The sequence below is a fragment of the Alligator mississippiensis genome, chromosome 11 (genome assembly GCF_030867095.1).
Source record: "Alligator mississippiensis isolate rAllMis1 chromosome 11, rAllMis1, whole genome shotgun sequence".
NCBI classification, from domain to species: Eukaryota; Metazoa; Chordata; order Crocodylia; family Alligatoridae; genus Alligator; species Alligator mississippiensis.
In genome coordinates this window covers 30,118,138-30,137,639 of record NC_081834.1, presented here as the reverse complement: position 1 = coordinate 30,137,639, position 19,502 = coordinate 30,118,138, and the positions used below count along the sequence as shown (strand labels likewise).

Genomic DNA, 19,502 nt, shown 5'->3' with positions numbered 1-19,502 from the left:
AGGTTCACTAGTCTTTGTAACACCCATTTCCCTGTAACTAAAAGACAACATTCCCTCTCTCAGCCTTCAAGTAAGCTGGGGTCGGTTTATGGGCTCCAAGGCCCCAAACTAAAAGTTGCATAGTAGAAATTAAATCAAGGAAATAAGGCTTATTATAAAAGTGTGGCCTTACTTAGGGAATGATGCATCCCATTTTTGCCAGGTCAGTCCAATTTTTAAAAATCTGTTCCAAGAGTCCTGTTGAAAATAGGACAAAAGCCTTCATTTAATAAAACTGATGGGGCACCTGGGACAGAGCCCCAGTCTCCAGCATCCCCTGCTCCCTCACTGGCAGCTCTCCAGACATGCACATACAGATACACACACTTCATTCCTTGGCACTCAGCAACCGGAGAAATAAGCTCACCCCTAGTCTAACCACCTCTCAGCATGTTTTGCCTAGAAAGTCCTGCATATGGCTTACTTCCCCCCCCTCCATCTTTTTTTCCCCTGACTTTTGACTATGCCACTAATGTTCTGTTCTTTCTTCTAAAATTACATTTTACAGGTCAAGCTTAGACATCAGTGCTCCTACACACCAACTTCCTTCTTTAAAGTAACTCCCATATGAATTGAGAACACCCATTTTAATGGAATATTTTATTCTACCAGGCTCCAGCACATGAAAAACCTGACTGTTATGGTCTGATGCCAAATAAGTCAAATTCCACACCCCTTCCCTCCCCACCTACCTCTCTGGGCACTGAATTCAAAGGTCAAGACAAACGTGAAGAGAAAATGTATTTGTTTTTGCCAAATCAGTATTCAAAATTCACATTCACTGAGTTCAAATAGTAATGTTTACACATGCCTCAATCCAGAATCTGCTTTCCCACATGTCCTGGAAGTGGCCTGCGACACTAGAACTTTGGGTGGAGGTTCAGGAAAAAGTCTTTGTGGCTGTTCTCTTTCTGCCTTTAAAGCTGTTATACAAATCCATCTTTGACACAATCAAGCACTGAGCCAGCGGATCCTGCAGCAACGCTACTAGCAAAACAACAAAATGAAATATTGCCCAGGGCAAAGGTTTAAAAAGAGGAAGCAAAAGTTAGGCCCTTTAATAAGCAGCCAGATTTTCAAATCTTGTTTCAAATCCTGGGATTTAGGAGCCTACATCCGGCTTTAGGTTCCTATATTTGAAAAATCTGGTTACAAATTTATCATATAATATAGGTAATCTGGCCTAAAGACAGAGATTTATTAAAAAAAGAAAGGATTGAAACACATGTGGTCTTTATTACTGACACTTTTGCAAACAGACATTTTTATACATTGCATGAATCTTCATGATACTGGAGTCTGTCCTTTGTCTGTTCTTTGCTTTTCATTTTCAATGCAAAATGTAGGGCTTTTTGGCAAGAAAAAAAAAATCTAAAATATTGGTGCTAACTCTTACAAATGAAGCCAACTGCAGTTTAATATTTTTTAATTAATCTGAAGGAGGCATTTATAAATAAATACTCAAAAACATTTTTGAATATTTAAAAAGTAGTTTATGTAGCAAAGGTTGTAAAAAGTACAATCACTATGTAAGCTCAGAAGCAAATATGAAGTGTTTGTTTTTAAAAATGCCCTAAAATTCATGTTTAAGAATTAGTACAACTGGTTCAAAATGTGATTTGGGAAAAACAAAACAAAACATCTTTGTGAGATTAGAGAAGTGCTTTATTCAGTCATTTAAAAAGCCACTCAATTATCAGGCTGAACTGCAGAACATAGAGATCTACTAATGATAGGCAGGTTAATGTAGATGGCATGTGCATACATAAAAAGAGAGGACTTTCCAATATAACTTGCATCCTTCTCAGAATATCTACACATTTTTTACTTGTGGGTTCTGACATCAAAATTACTGTACCAACTCAAAAGTGGTATTTAACCTCCATTATCACCATTCCCATAGCTTTTCATTTATTATGCCAATTAAAGTTTTCCTTATAGCTTTACATACTCCTGGAGTTTTTTCACTTTTCTAGAAAAGTATTTCCAGAAACACTGACAAAGACTATACGGAAAAAAGGTGGATAATTAATGGTATATTTCTTTTTGAGTTTAAAAATTGTATAAAATAGATGTCAAGAAAACTTGCATACGGCTATAAGACCCATCCAAATACTACACATACGTATCAAACTATACAAGAGATCATATTAATTATGATCTCTCACTCACTTTTTATGGAACAGATTACTACTTGAGGTCATCCCATTTTAACTGCAGCTGCTATGGCTAACAGATGTAATATAATACACACACACACAGTTAGAATATGATATTGTAATTATCCCAACTGAGAAAACAGATGCTGCATAATTTTCTATGATTCTATAAGAGATTAATCTAAAATTGTATTGTTTTTACTACAAGCCCTTTTAAAGTGTGTTGTGAATTTTAGAGAGATTCATGAAGTTCTGGTTTTCTAGGCTATGAGGTCCTTCTTATCAATCTGCTAAAATTCTGAAGGCTGGTCTTGGGAAGGAAGCCAATTTATCAAGAACCAGACATCCATGTATATTTCCTGTCCACATAGATAGGAAAAGCAATGTCATCTCATTAGAGGATCACATATATATTACTAGGTTTCTTAGTCTAAAAAAATACTTCCCTGTATATTTAAGCCCTAAACATGTCACTAGCTTTGTCTTTCAGTTAGATATCCCTGTTGGGAAGTGAAAAGCAACTAACTGAAATTTACCTTGTGTGGTAAATGACTTCACAAAGTAAATTTTTTCTTTTAGACTTGTAATTACAGAGACACTGCTACAGACAGGATGCTTCCCATTAATTGCTCCTTATTGTAAAACAGATCCCTGTGACTTTTCTGAAGAAGAGTAAGCTGAGGAACAAGGAAGGGCGCAGGCCACCGAGATATGACAAAATGATCATAAAAATATATACTCATCTTGGTGGTTCTGAATAATTTAAACGTTCTTTAATTTCATAAAGGAATATACATATTGGTGGGGTCCTCTGGTAAAAAACAGTAGAAAAAAGTAGGCATAAGGGTTGGAGAAAGAACCAGAGCTAACTGGAAGAAAGTGTAGAACAGAAGAAACAAGAAGTGCGGAAGTTGTTGGCTTAGGAGCTTAATCTGCCTGGCTGACCACAAAGTATTTCACAGGGGTGAGTAGCAGGAATCAGAGCCCAGGGAAAGGCCTAACCATTCCTCTCAGACACCTCCTGAGAGCTACAGTACTAGGTTTGGTGCAGAAAAATTTTGAAGAATCAGCACTTTAAGTTCTTATTTTATCCTACTTCGAACCTGGATTTTGACTCAGGTTTCAAGCAGCTACAATTTCAGACAAGAGAATTTTTTTTTTAAACCAAAATGAGAAGAGGTGGTACAGGAGAGATTTTTCTAATATAGTGTTGTTTTTTAAAACAACATTTCAAAATACTGGCCACCTAGGCTACCAGGTTATATGCTAAAAAGCAGTTTAAAAACCATGTACCCAATGCACATATCCAGGCCAAGCAGATCCAGAAAAGGTCAAGAGAATTCGCATATACAAGTTTGCAGGACAGGGTCTAAAGTCCATATTCCAGTTATATACTGTGCTAAGGAATTCTATCTGTGGGTTTGCATCTATCATTCTATTCAACATCTTTGTGTACATATTAGATATTAAAATTATTTATGGAATGATAATTTCTTAAGCATGACATGTCTGATAATATTACTAGATATTTACTTTCAAGAATATTTAAAATTGTCTGAGGCTGCCTCAGGGCAGTCAAAGGTTTATTTGCTTAAGAAAACCACAAGAACAATTTTTTATTCTCAATTTATGGTATAACTCTGAATTCTCTGAAGGTACCGTTTTGCATCTTTCACGGGTGTAACACAAGATGAGGTAGTTGCTTTGCAAGTATGCTGTCAGCTCCTATTGATTTTCATGCCAACTTCTGAATTACACTGAAAATCTTCAGTGTACATCAATTTGTCATCATAGCAGTGGCATGCTTTTAAACAGCTAGTTTAATGAACCCCTCTGGCACGCACACTCTTTCTGCAGGCTGCCCAAATATTTTCCGCCCCCCCAAGAGTGAAAGGACAATGGAATTAGAAAGAAATCTTAGTAATGAGAGTTACTTCATACAAAGGATTCCTTCCAATTACAAGCTATTAAACCAATAAAACATTTTATGGCTTGACACCAGTTCATATACATTACACTGTATATCAAACAATTACTCCAAAATGTACTATGCAATGAGGCTGTTGAATATTTTGAATTCAAGTAGTAAATATTACTGAACAATATACCAAGTATAGCAGTTTCGTCCGGTGCTAATCTTTTTCACTTTAAGAACCTTTAAGGGCTTTGATCAGCTAAGCCATGTAATTACACTTAAGAAGCGTGCTTAGGGTGTGTGCTGGAGTGCAGGGCCATACAGCATTTCTTTTTGGTCTCTGGGGGAAAGCACATCAATTGCTTTCAGCTAAATGCACTCACATATGAATATTTTAGTACAATTTAATGTTTCTGCACCAACCCCAAAGGAACAGAGCATCAATTTGTGAACACAGTTCTCTTGGAGTTAAAAGCCACACTGGATAATGCAGGATGAAAGGGGTTGTCAATCTTTAGCTTTTTAGCAAGTCAGAGAGAGGTAGTCTGTAAATTCAGTCCCAGCTGTATGCAAACAGCTCTCTGAAGTTTGCTACTGTAGAGCTCCTTTTCAACACTAGTGGATTTTTAGAGGAGATATTCCAAAAATGATTTCCCAAGCCTGGTCCGTTTCCCCAAAGCTAGTTCCACTTGCTATCCACCTACTGGCCTCAACTCAACCATTTACACAATAACAATTGCATCTGCTGGCCTGTTAATAAAATACCCCAATGTAATGCACGAAAAACATATTCACACAAAGGAGCTGGCTGCAGGTATGAGAACATAAGTAATGCACCAATGTGTTTCATTACAGAACTTTAGCTGCCTCAATATGCTCATGGATATGTGGACAATTAGCATGTAATGAAGATCTTGTCCATGTAGCCTTTGATGAACAAGTAGAGGAAAGCGTTAAAAGTGAGTACACACATTACATGCATTTTAGGGACCTAAGGGAATTAGCTGGTTCACTTATTGCTAACAATTACTTTCCGAGGGACTCAGACACACACACAAAAAATATATAAATACTAGAAAAAGTGTGCGCGATTTCCCCACCACTCCTTTTTGAGGCTGGTACAAGACTGAGCTTTCAAAATATCATCCAGTAAACAGGATATATAAATAATCTCTATGAAAATAATGAAACAAATGTTGAGAGAACTTGTGACCATCTAGAGGGTAACCACAAGTTATCAATAAAACTTATACAAAACAAGTTAGACCAGACAAATATCTGATTGCTTCTTCCCCACTTCCCAGATGAAGCTAGTAGATAAGAAAATGCAGTAAATACAATGATGCAAAGTATACAGCATTGTCCTTTTCTGGGCTGAAAGCTGACTGGACTGTACAGAATATTAAAATGAAAGATGTGTCATCTTAAGAGAAGACTCTTTCATGAGATGCTGCAGCATACAAAAAAGTATTTCCTGTTTTTGTCTAACCTATTTGCATGTGTCCAAACACTGGAATTTCACCATTTTCTTTGGAAGTCTATATTCTGCTATGTAATGCATCTGCTAGGAAACTTTCTTCCTTTTATTCATCCTACATTTTTGCCTTCTCTATTTTTATTCAACTACTACTAGTTATAGCTGTGGTGCCATGTGACGTTCTCCCTCTACCTCTTCAGTGTTTGTTCCTTTCAGTTATTTGTATATTTACATCTACCTACCCTTTGTCCTCCAGAGTTAATTATTTAGCTCTTTGACTCATTTCTCACTAACTTATAATCCTGCTTATCCACTAGATAAATTGTTCTTCTGGGAAGTAGCTTGAAACCATTATTTACCAGAAGACATTTTGGATAAAATCCTTGCTCCTTCCTGGTCACCTGGAGTGTCATCAGCAACTTCAGCCAGGCCAGGATTTTACCCATGGAGCCCAAAATTGAATGCAATCCTCTATGTGGGATCACACTAAAACCATACAGAATGACTGCTTCCCTGCTCTGTGACACCTTCATATACGCAATCCCCAACTGCACCAATTGTTCATATTGTCATATCACATTGCAAACTAACATCGAATCTGACAACAACAAAAAATACTTCTCTGATTTCTCCTTCCAGATCAGTGTCCTTTATTTTCTACCAAAATTATTGCTTACCTAAATTAATACTGAGGATAGAATTATAGTTGCAGTGAAAGTCCCAGGGCCAGTGAATCCTATTTTGTGCTCCCTACATATTCCCTACTATTATCTCCCTGGATGAGTCAAAGTTTTTTTAGAGACCATATCTGAGAGGTTTAAAGTAAGGCTTCCTGCCCCATGTGGCCCAACAACAGAGTGGGAAAGGCCACCAGGGACCCATACTATGAGATATCTTGAGATCCCAGCTGACCAGTCTCTTCCTACCCTTAACTGGAAAATAAGGAAATGAGAAAACAGGATCATAAAATAAGGAGAAGTATATAAAGGAAAATGTAACCTAATGGAGTCAGGCAAAAATAATGTAATTCCAAAGGAACTCAATCAGAAGGAGATACTTCACACTATAGTAGAAAGAGACCAAGGTATTTTTATGGATGAAAAAGGAAGAGAGCAGCTTGAAATGACATATGGTGGTGAAATAAAAATCTACAGTGTGTGTCTGTCTGGGCAAGCTCTGCCACCAGAGAGAGGTGTCCGAGAACACGTGAGGAAGAAGAAAGATAACTAATCTCAATGGAAGGGACGACATGCTGAATACTAAATCCATAGCTCAGCATCTCAATACCAGAAAAATGTGAATACATTGGAAGTTAAATCTGGAGATATAAAAGAGGAAAAAAAATTATTTATAGGATGGGAGAACTCTGAAAAACTGGATGGAAAAAATACCCAAGCAGCACGATGTATATCTTAGATAGATAACAAGTAAAGGGGATATAGGAACAGCCACTTACAAATTTATGAAGGATAAATATATCAAAAGAAAGTTTGAAAGTGGATCCAAGGATGGATGATAGAATGAAAGGAAACATCTCTTCTCTGAGAGGAGAGATCATTGTTGATTCTATAATAGCTTTCCCCATTTCCTCCCAAAATCATTCAGCTTGCCATTTAAAACTAGACTGGCTTTCCTCAAGCAAAGAACATGCTTCCCTTAAGATGGTCTGCCCAGCAAATGCTGGGGGAAAAAAAATCCTAGTATCTACAGTAGAGAAGGCTCCATAGTGCTGCAGGAAGGAAAGCCAGAAGCAAAAATACTCTTTCTCCAACTTGAAACAGAAGTGAAGGTGTTTTTGGATATGCTCCCCTAAAAAAGGGAAGGGTTTTCTTACAGAAACAGAAAGCCTTCCCTGGGGTTTTGTTGCAACTACATCCCTGGTATGTTCTGGGAAGGATGACCCCAAGCATATCCTCCCCAGTCATGCCCCCAAAACTGGAAAGGAAGTGGTAAAACCACTGTGGGGGCATCCCCAGCTGCTACTTTCAAGCACTCAGAGCCAGATCTCAAGAGGCCTAGATATGTGGATAGATAAAGGAAGAGAGCAACTTAAAAGCGGCATATGGTAGTTAAACCAAGGTAAATGAGAGAGAGAGAACCAAACTGCAACTACTTTCTAGCTTCAGTGCTGCATTTCTGGTGCATGGGGGCAGCACATGCTCAGGGTCACCAGAACATGATGTAGACACACTATAAGTAGGCATGGTGAAGAGAGCTAGAAAGCAGCACAAGGAACCAAGCCTCACCTCTTTTCGTCCCAGGACCATTAAAGTTAACCCTGACTCTCCTGTAGTTTCTCTCACACACTCTCACTCTCTCTCCAGGAACTGTTAGGAAATTACATAGGGTTTTCAACAGCTTCCTGCTCTTCCTATCCCACACCTTTGGAGCTTACAGTTTAACAGTCTCGAGTTCAACATTTTATCAGCTTCTAGAGTTAATAGCTTTGGTAGCTAGAGGCAAAATACTGTGCTTTGCACAAGAATCCTACCACAGTTGATTCAAGAAAAGTCTACACATGGCTACAGGACAGAAAATTTTCTGATCTTAATCAGATTTTAAAAGGCCCCACAAAAGCATAACATACTTTTATAGTCAGGAAATATTTAAACCAGTGGTTTCCAACCTTCTTTCACGTGCTGACCACCAAAAAATTTTAATGGAAGTGCAGACCCCTTTGAATAGTAAGTGTGGGTATTCACATACTTTTGATTGATCAAAGTCATCTTTTGCAGATCCCTTAGGTATAGTCTGCAGACCCCAGGGATCCACAGACCACAGGTTGAAAAAAAAAATCACCAATTTAAACCAATACCCATGTCCAATTAGGATAGTATTTAAACAACTGATTAAACAGTATTTTATTTACCTAGTTTAGTATTTCTGTGAATAATATATGCAGTTAGAAAATTTTTACTGCATAAAATTGAAGCCTCTAACTCAGAATGAAGTTCCTTATCTGAAGTCATTGGCTACTTCTACTACAATAAATACAATTGCTTTAGGCATTCAGTAACTGTCAGTGGCATTACCCTAATGACTATTTAGCATAATTTTGAAGTTGAATCCACTAGTAGGGAATTAATAGATTTTTAAACACACTAAGCATCTGAAAAAATCTTCATTTGAACATCCTAGAACTTTTCTAGTTGCTCTCTAAGCTACTTGATCTAAGAAGCATATTCTACATGTTAGCAGAGCTTTTACATGTTACACATCATAGGAAATGGGAGTAAACACAGGAACATAGGACTGGAAGTGATTTCCAAGGCCACTGAGCCTAGACCCCTCCATTCACAAACAACCATTTGCCCAGAATGCATAAGACAAGACAAGGTTCCTTGGGTGAATTTGATATCTTTTATTAGACCAACCCAAATGGTTGGAGAATAGTTATTAAGCAAGCTTTCAGGTTCAAAAACCCTTCGTCAGGCTAAGGAAGCTTCAGCAGTTGGTGTGTGCTCTTCCTGGATGGATTCAGTTGGTGTGTGATCTTCCTGGAATCCATCCAGGAAGAGCACACACCAACTGCTGAAGCTTCCTTAGCCTGACGAAGGGTTTTTGAACCTGAAAGCTTGCTTAATAACTATTCTCTAACCATTTGGGTTGGTCTAATAAAAGATATCAAATTCACCCAAGGAACCTTGTCTGCCTATGTCCTTAGACCAACACGGCTACAACCTAAACCCCTAAGACAAGACAACTGTCTCATTGTTAACAATATACTCTTAAAGTACATTACAAAAAAAAAAAAGATCCTGACACTGATTAATATGATCTTAATGAAGTCTGCCTTCTAATCCACATATTAAAATGCTTGGTTAAGAAGTTCCCATTCAGATATCATAGGATCACAAGAAAGCAGGGCTCAAAGACAGGGACCTCATGGAGGACATCTAGTCCCACCCCTGGCTCAAGGCAGGATCATCTCCAACTAAACCATCCCGGCCAAGTGTCTTTCTAACCTGCTCTTGAAAATATTCAGGGATGGAGATTCTACAGTCTCTAATTCCAAAGCTGAAGAAGTTGTGGAAGCTCCATTCCTGGATATTTTCAGCAAGTTAGACAGACATTTGACATGGGTTTCCAGAACCTACAGCAATAAACCTGGAATGTCTTAAAACTATGCGAGAAGCAAAGCTTTCTGTTGATTTTTTTTACTGGGTGAACTGTATAGCTGGGAGAGATGTTAGACAAGCTGAAGGGCCCTTCAGGGCTTGTCTAAACTCTATACCAAATACACAGTTGGTGCAATAAAAGATGCCACCAAAAAAAATCTTTGCTTCTCACATATTTACTGGACTACCATGGCTACATTACCACCCCTAAAACTGTGTCAAAGCAGTATTACCAAAACTCCAAATTAAAACCAAACCAAACCAAAAGCTTGCAACTTTATTATGACAGTTCATGATTTTACAAAGCCAAAGCTGTTTTGGAAGTTACCGCATATCATAAACGCTCTCTACAGAACTACATTTCATTCATAATGGAACACTTCAATTCTAATTCTTTATTCAACAAGTTTCTCCAGGCACTGAAGCAATAAGTGATAGGCTTTATGAACCTCTTCTAGGAATGTTCTTAGACTGGTCATTTGGTCTGGTATTAATGTAGCAGCATTTCAGGAAAGCTCATGAAAGTGTATGAAAAAACACAAGAGCTGTGTGGATTCCCAGCACATACTGTGATATACTAGCTGAGCAGGCTCTTGAAACTCAAGTGACTCAGCTAATGGAAAGTACTAAAGGGCCAAAGTTAAAAGTTTCTTCTTTCTTACCAAATCTACAATGAAAAAGTTGGGGCAAAGAAGAAAAGGGCATAAATTCCAGACTCCTCACTTAAGAACAATCTATACCAGTCCTCAGTGAGGCTGTGCAAAAGGCTAAAAATAGTAATTCACAACCAGGGTGCTGCAAGATCCCTTTAAATGTGCTGTGTCACCCAGTCCCTCTGAGAAGATAAAAAGCTAGCACCCTGTGCGTGTCCCAGCTACCAGTGGGGCTTGGGTCTGCAGCTGCTGTCCTTCGCTGACCCCCGGCAGCCCCCGTGTTGGCTGCCTCCCACATTCCTAGCAGTATGCTCTTCTGTGGGCAGGCAGACAGGTGGTTACACAGAAGGAGCTACACTTTGCAGTCTGGCTCATCTCCTCCACTCCCACCACGTTCCTGGATGGAAGGAGGGGCCACAGAGGTGGTTGCTGGTGTACAAGATGCCATAAGCTATGTTTCAGCAGTAGGAGCCCTCTTCTCCATCATGTACAGATCATCTTGGGGGGAGATAGTAGAAAGAGTAGAGCATGGCAGGATTTGGTGCTGCCCTTGCTGTTCTTACCTGACACCAGCTAGATCTGTGATTGTCAACCTTTATGGCTTCAAGGCAGGCCTCCATATCTTTTCTTAACATATTCTAGCTCAGTAATTCTCAACTGGGGAACCACAACATTCAGAAAAGTTATGAAAGGGTCACTTGTGGCTAAAAAGGTTGAAAACCACAAGCACAGTAACTCTACACACTGAGATACCTTCCCCATCAGAAAGTATGTCAAAAAGTGCAGAAGCACCCCACAGTCCAAGAGTTCCTTGTAACAGAGTACCTCCCTACTTCTCCCAAACAAAAAAGCTAGAAAGAATGCACATGACAAATCATAATTCAATTCTACCCAAGTAGAAAAAACAAGAACGTAGGCCAATAGCCTAAGCGAAAACTATTATAGGCTCCTGCTAAACTATCCAAAATGATAATTTTTCACAGAAACAGTAAGCAGTCATCTTGTTCAGGTAACTAGTACATATATAGTATCACTTTATTATTCCCTTTGAAACACTCCAGCCACATGACACACTTAAATAAATCACCTCAGAGTTACTTTAGTTCCCTAACTAGAAAGTAAGTACAAATGTATGTTGATTAATCATCATCACTAAAAGACAAACACATGCATTTTTGGATCTTTTCATGTCTAATGTACCTAAACATTATGGTACAAAATTAGGTAACAGTTCATTTTATTATTAGTTCTGCTAACAGTTAAATTTCAATTTACATAAAATATTTTCTCACTGTATCTGCAAGTCACAGCATATTGGATCCTCAAGTTTGTGATCTGGAGTTAGTTTCACCTACCTTGGTATAATTCCTGCAATGTTTATGTTTTGATGCTTTGTACAATGGTTTATTTTCCAAAGGTTTTTCAAACAAAATGAGTACAGTAAAATGCTGGCAAAGGGGCTGCTTCTCGTTTCATTTACTCCCACTGGGTTTTGTCAATTAAGATAAATTATTGACAAAACTGTGAGCCTTTTCTAGCCACTTAAAAGATTTCTGATATAAACTTACCATGCCTTTAGAATCACATGAACTTCTTATACCTTTTATGTGTTGCTATGTGTTCAACTGTCTTGGGGGGGGGGCAGTCTTAGCCCTATTCCTCCTCCAAAAGCTAGCATATTTTATACAAATGCTTACAGAGCTGGTCTCTAGGATGCCTTGCTTCAGGGCTTAGTCATTTAAGCTGCATTAGAAGAACTGCATGCAGGTCTTTTGCACAGAGTCAGTCAGCAGTATGGTGGCATACAAGGGTAGTCTTTGGGCTCAATGATGTGTAAGCATCACTGGGGGCAACACTGAAAAGTTTGTAATAGCAGCTGAACAGGATGCAACATTAAGCAACTGCAGGACTGTTGCTAGGGAGGAAACTCAGTTTAAGCAGCACCTAGACAATAACCTCATCTTTGCACAAATGTTGTCTTCATAAAAGGAAGGGTTTAAACCCAATGCTACAGTTGTCACATGCTCTATTTCCCAAGTGACATGCACGATCTGTAAAGACAAAGTGCAAATGTGTGTGTTACAGACAAGCCTAGGGCATCACTCAAAGAGGACAGTGAAGGTTGTGTTACCATGCTACATTTCTGAGGTTTCCTAGACTTTCAGAGGGCTGAATGTCACCAAATTCAATAATCTAGGACACAACACATGACAAGATAAACTTAATTACGCATTAACAGTTTTGGTTAGTCTTGTTTTGTTTTTAACACAAATACATTGTTTTTATTAGAAGCTAATAGTCATTTAGGCACTTGCAATTCAGAATCTGTTTTGGCTAGGTAATAATACCATAAGCTAAAATGTAGATCTCAAGACACTACAGAAAGGTGGTTAGCATAATGCACGTGTATAGATGGGAAACTTGGACAAAGAGGTGAGATACCTCATTCAGCAAGAAAGCAGAAGAGCCAGGAAATAGAACCCAGGCTTCCCCTGTTCCAGTTTGGTGCTTTCTCCATGAAGCCACAAATTATTATACAATTTCCCAAATACTCTTCCATCATGTTGTACATTTTGTACTGGTGGAATAAGGATAAAAGTCACACTCTGAAACCTTTGGCATCTATAACAACTGACTGGGCTGGTGAGACATCTCAGCCATGGTCTGCATCTCAAAATCCTAAATTTTATTACCTGGCAGTTACAGCAACTATGTGAAGGGAAGACTGATGTCCTTCCTTCTCCATACCCTCATCCACAATTTTCTGCAACAGTTTCTCCACCAACATTTCCACCTCACCTCCTCTTCCTGTCCCAGTAATTTATTGGCACTTTACAAGTTATTAGCGCATAATAGCTTCTAAAAGCTCTGCTGCTGCATACAAGTCACAGGTAGGTGCTTACTAGAAGGCTGCATGCTCCCCATGTTGCTTACGCCAAGCTGGACCCTGAACCGGCCCCTCAACACACCCTGTTCTCCTTCCCTGATCCTAGTAATGGAGGTGTTGGCTGCCTTCTATGTCCCTGGTCCTCTTAAATCTGTTCTCCTCTACCCAGTCTAACCTTCACACAACCCCATGCAGAGCTGGGTTACTAATTTATTTCCCAGTTTGCAGAGGTTTACATATGCATTGCCTTCAGTTCTCATCCTGATGCCAGATCCTCTTTCACCCATCTCCTTTAATCCCTTTCCACAAAGTCACTTCATCTCTTGCTGCAGCCCTAAACCTTCCCCTAAAGCTTCCACCCTGTTCTAATACCTCTTAATACCACTTCCCAGTGAATACTGGCATGTTCAATTTATTTACTTTGAAAAATCATTTGATTGCCTTCTGAGTTACCTGAATCTGTATTCAAATTACATCTGCCAAGAATAAAAACCCCTTGACAGTGGAAGATTTCAATACTGAAGGCTCATTCTCAGATTTATGCCAAAGATTGGTTTCAAACTTACAGTATGTCAGTGTAGGTCATATACTCAATGGCCAAAGCATGTTCTCAGAAATGCAATGATGTGGCTGGGTGCCCAGGGCAGCTGCCGCATACAAGGCGACTTCCAGTTGCTGCCATGCTGTGCAGTCGTGTGACTGCAGCTGCAGCCGCTTTTTTCCACCTCTCCTGGTCCCTGCTTCCCGAAGTTGGAATGCAGGGCAGCTGCCCCAGTTACGCCACTGCATGTGCCCTTGAGACAAATAAGTTACGTGAAAAAAGGCTGAAAACAGTCCTGCCTACTGTGCTGGAATATGCACCTGGCAAACTGTCTGGCAAACCAGCACAGGCTAAAGACCCTAACTCTTACCTCAACATTTTTAATACTGCTTCCTCAAAGGAGCTGTAGACACCAAGAACTAACTGGGATAAATGTCAGACAGCTGAAGTTACCTAAGGGACTAGCAGAGCTTCCTGGAAACTAACAAAAGATAGAAGCTGATAAAAACTGTTGGCTTCACAAAAGGCTGGAGAGGGACTTCTGGGGAGATCTTTGGAAACTCCTGATCAAGTGACCCTATATCCGTCTTGTAAACTTTACAGTGAGTTTACATAAGGCACAACAAATTTCAAGATAATCCCAGTAAGGATGCAGTTTTTAGACTTTAAAAAGATGTGCTTTAAAGAAGAGGTTCTCAACCTTACTTATAAGCAATCTGACTTGAAACAGTCAACATTTCTCCTGAACTTTAATTTAACAGGACCTTTTGGAAATTTAACTTAACAGGAAATTTTCTGACGTTTTCACACCTTGCACACACTTTATCTAGCACATAATGCAATAGTTCAGTAAAATTTACTTAAGACTTTAGAACAGAGAAGCTCAAGCTTTTAGCTCTGCCAACCAGATGAGTGACACAGGACCTGTCCATGGGCTGGATCAAACCGTGAACACCAGGATTGGGCCCTGGGATCCAGCATTGCCTCCTTCCACCCCTGTGCACTGGGATCCTGGTGCTACCACCTCCCACACGTTTGTGCCAGGCCTGGGCCCCAGGGACCCTGTGCCACCTCTCCCTCCCCCACACACATGGATTGGTGCCAAAGGGCCTGGTGCTGCCACCTCCTGGTCCCCCACATGGTAGTTGGACCCTGGAACCTGGCCCTCCCCTGACACCACCCCTGGCCCTCTGCAGGCCCAGAAACTTGGCAGTAGAGGAACAGTGGTACCCATGGGGAGCCCATAGGCCAGATGACATGGCACCATGGGGTGGATCTGGCCCACAGGCTGCGGCTGAAGCATCCCTGTCTTAGAACGTTTCTAACTAGAGATCTGTAAAACACAATTACATCATCCACGTAATTAAAAACTGAACTCAGCAATGATAAGCTTTGGTATGTCACTGACTTTTGCTTGAAAACTGCAAAATAGGCATCTATAAGAAATCCAGCAGGGGCATACTTGAAGTAATCTGCAAAACATGTCAGGTGGCCATAAAATGAACTAGGTACACCAGAAGCTCTGATGCTGGGGCTTTAAAAATACAATACAAGATACCTTTGTTTTAGAGTACAAGTAAGCAACTATTTGAGCTAGGGGGCAACTTAAAGAGTTTTGGTGAGCTGTTGAGGGCTGGAGGGAGTGGGGTGCTGACCCAGCTTTGGACTCCTCACAATTGTTTACACTGCCTGCTGCCCATGGAACCGGTGCCCATCACAGCTCTGCCCTGGCCCCAAGCTGTCACCGCTCATGGTCCTGCCTGCCTGTCCCACTCCTAGATGCTACTCCCCACCCACCTGTGGCCCCATCCCATCCACCTGGCCATGCATATCCTGATTGTGGGGGTCCCAGGCCAGCCTCCATGGAGACCCTGCCTGCCCACTCTGTCCAGCACTCCCAGAGATGGGTGCAGGGCAGACAGGCCACAGTGCCCAGGCGGTGGGGCTGGGTCCAATGGTGGTTGCAGAGACACTAGCAGCAGCAGCTGGAGTGTGAGGATGAAAGTGAGTTGTCACCATGGGGGCTGCTGGGAAGCCAAATCCAGCTGCTGCACCACACAGCCCTATGGACTACAGTTCCTGGCATGCTCAAGAGCCTCACACAGGGAAAGGGCAGGCTGTGCTCTGCGCCAAGATGACTTCTGCGCTTGGGGTGGCAGCAGAACTAACCACATGCACCAGGACCAGGGCTGCTCCCCACACCTGAGCCAGGCAGGACTGTGGGACCTGCCGCAGGCCAGAGAGAATCACCTGGTGGACCAGATCCAGCCCACAGGCCAAATTTTGCCCATCCTGTTTTAGAGATTACTAACAAAAACTGCTACCACACTTGATATTCAAAAGATAGGATTAACTACAGGGAACACATATAGTGTTCTTATGAGAAAGGCAGTCCCATACTTACTGGTGCTACTATTTTGCCCGTCTGTCCGACTTGCATGTCATTGGGGACAAAGCCAGCATCAACAGCTGCACGGGAAGCTCCAACTAGTTGAAAGAAAATATTTCCAATATTTTCTTTTAAAATATTAGCAAGCCAAATTTAATCTCCACTAAAGAGTATATATTTCACTGAAGAGTCTTGTATTGTAATGGCATGTATTTGGAAACTTCTGTCCTAAAATCATATTCTTACAGTAATTCCTCTATACGACACTTACTGAAATTTCCAGATATTCGAGTGTTAGTGCATTTCAGAAACAGCAGGAAATCCATACTCCCAGCATCACAGAGATGTATACTGAAAACTAAGGATTTCAACCTTGTACATTTTCATTACTTTCTTCTACTGCTTTAATAAAAATATATATATATATTCTCTCATAATGCTCATCTCATATGCATAAAAATTATTATATAAATCCCATCCCATACTAAGGTCAGTTATAGCAAAGGTTTTCAATTTTTTTCCTTTTATTTGTAAACTAAGGTTCTAAATATTGTTGGAAAGTCATTAAGTAATAAAATTAACATTTTAATTTTTTTAATTAATTAATAAAATTTAATTTACAACAAGATCAATTATTATTGTTGCAAGTAAAACCTAAAGTTACCATAACTGAAAAAAAAATTAACTTATCTATTTAAATATTCTGCGGGCACATTGTGCTTGGTCACATTGTTAATGTCATATAGCAAGAGGGAGGAGGAGAAGCATTAAAAATAGAAAACTGGAAACATAACACTAAAAACTATCAAGGGACCCAGGCCAGGTATAAATTAGAGGTGTTCATTTACTGTGAGAAGTCACATTATCAGCTATTTAAAATGGATTACTTAACAGTTAAAATAACTATTAATCTTTCACTTGTTTCACAAATAGACATTTAGATTTATGTTTAGCGTAAACAAGTATTCATAATTAGAAAGTAATTACTTTATAAGACACTAAGATTTTATTTTAATTGAATGTCTGTATGTGGACATGTCTACAATAAAAGCAAAGGTATCTGAGTTCAAAACCTTTCCGTTGTGTTGCTATTTAAAAATTTGTATGAAAATTTTCCTCATGTTGCATTTGCCTGCTTACAAGGTACTATATATACTTACATTTCACCAGAGTTCATGAAGTCTGAAAAAGGGCCAGGTTCTCCCTTCTGCTGTTTAGTACAGTGGCAACAAGACCACAACAGCAGAACAAAGTTACATAAAAAGTTGCAAGACAGATAAGATTTTTAAGGACTACCATTGATAAAATTATGGCAGAAAGATACCAACACTAGTATGAAACTTTGTTTTTCCATGTTGGTTTCAAAAGCCATTATTAAAACAAGAAAAAATACCTGCAGCATGCAACTGATCCGCAAGGTCATATAACAATTTAAAGTTTTCACCACTCTTCAAACCTCGACCTTAAAAAGTAATAAAAGGAAAATAATATTACTTTAGATTCAGGTACCTTGTAACCCATGTGTCTGCTATGCACAATTCCCATGTTATGAGTATTTGTGCTCTCATGAGAACTGACATGCTTTCTGCAAAAGGTACTGTTGACACTTTCCTCAACAGTTTTCAATACGTTAATGAATCTTGAAAGTAAAAGTTTCCTTCATATAGATTCTGCTTTTTTCCATTTAATTAATGTGGTTATTTCCTGTGCGTTCATGCTGTGCCTTGTTTACTTCCTCATCTGTCAATGTTCTTATCAGTTAGGGTCTGGGAATGAGGTTTGTTATTAACTTGTGCTCCCTCTGCTGGCTCTAGTTAAAAAAAAAACCAAAAAACTCTGCAGTAGGCTAGTAAAAACATATAGGACATAAATCACGTTTTTTTTATTTTATTGCTCAAGCATAATACGATGAATTTTAAATCACTAGATGATCCTTCTTGGTCTATTCTATGCCAGTTGTAATAATTTTAAGGTATATCACATTTGGTTCTAAACATACTTACAGGTGGCGATGTCCTTAAAACATCTGTCAGCATTTGCCATAGACTTTTATGATCTGGTACTTAAAATGATATACAAGTTCTTGAGCATCTCCTCACTTCCAAAAAAGCCCTGCATCATAAATAAACTATTATCTAGAAATGATGGGCCAGGTCAAAGGAGCTTTTTTGCTACAAGTGAGTTTCAGTACTAAATAAATACAGGTTACTTTAGTTATATTATTTACTTACCACCTGATACAACCACCTTTGCACTAGTGAGCTCTGGCCGATCACTCTTTGTTAGCTTTTGTTCAAGCCATTCAGACTGACCAACTGGCACTGGAGCCGTTACTGCTTATGTCAGAATAAATAAATAAACAAACAAACAAACAAACAAGGGTGTATATGTCTTGAAATGTTAATTGTTTCGTTTAAGCTACAGTGGAATGCATAAGCACTAATTTTCATATTTTTCAAAGGCTGCTATTCACAATTCCTGCACAATTTTGAGATACCAGCCCCCATCAATTTCTATGAGCTACTAATATAACTTACCTCTTTATTCATACTCATTTACCCTTCTAAGATGGTCTTCTGTTGTACTACATGCAAAGTTTACTGAAAATTACTGTAATTTAGCCAACGAATTAAACAAACACCTGTAGAGTGTGTGCGTGGGTTTATTTATATAAAACACACACACACTTTGCATCTGCCTTATGTTAGAAGCTTAACTATTGTCAAAAATAGCCAAGTTGGCTAAGTAGTAGGACTGCAATATGCTAATCATATGCACTGCTCAAGCTTAAAGATCCTTACTGGACAGCAATTCAGAGATGCTGGCTCAGTCTCTTGGAAGTTTAGGATACATGAGAAATTTAAAAAAACCTGATCCTTGTTGCTAGTGGCTCCCCTTATGTAGTTTTAAATGGCCCCAAACTCAAGAAAGGAGGAATGTGACCAAGGCCATGTTGCACTGTTTTCAAGTAATGTGCTATTTTGAATTCATTTAGTCAAAAGTGATGCAAAACACAGTATGGGATGCTCATAATCAAACTTAAACCCATTATTTATTGATGTGGTAGGATGATAAATGGCTCGATTTAAACTGAATTGAAATTAAGCCAAGTTTAAATCAAATAAAGGATGTTTAAATTTAACCAAACTGGTAAGACTCTTTAAAAAAAGGGGCAACTTTAAAGATAAAAGAGAAGTTTTAGGAGACACAAGGAATAGGTTTAAATAGGTACTCTCATATTCACAAAGACTGGGTTCAGAAGTAAAAGGCAGAAGATGCAGTTGATGCATATCTTCCCTTTACTGGCAGATCTATAAAATCCAA

General features: G+C 39.3%; 1 protein-coding gene across 2 annotated transcripts in view; it reads right to left on the bottom strand.

The window, feature by feature from the left end:
- Positions 1-19,502, bottom strand: part of ETFA (electron transfer flavoprotein subunit alpha) — a 51,296-nt gene that overhangs the window by 13,945 nt on the left and 17,849 nt on the right. Inside the window, exons 7-9 of one of the 2 annotated variants that reach the window (XM_014606007.3) lie at positions 18,410-18,514; positions 17,572-17,640; positions 16,194-16,276 (exon numbers count right to left, since the gene is read on the bottom strand). In XM_014606007.3, coding sequence (XP_014461493.1) covers positions 16,194-16,276; positions 17,572-17,640; positions 18,410-18,514 — 257 coding nt within the window. The remainder of the gene's footprint in view (positions 1-16,193; positions 16,277-17,571; positions 17,641-18,409; positions 18,515-19,502) is intronic. The other variant, XM_019477707.2, reaches the window with a different exon arrangement.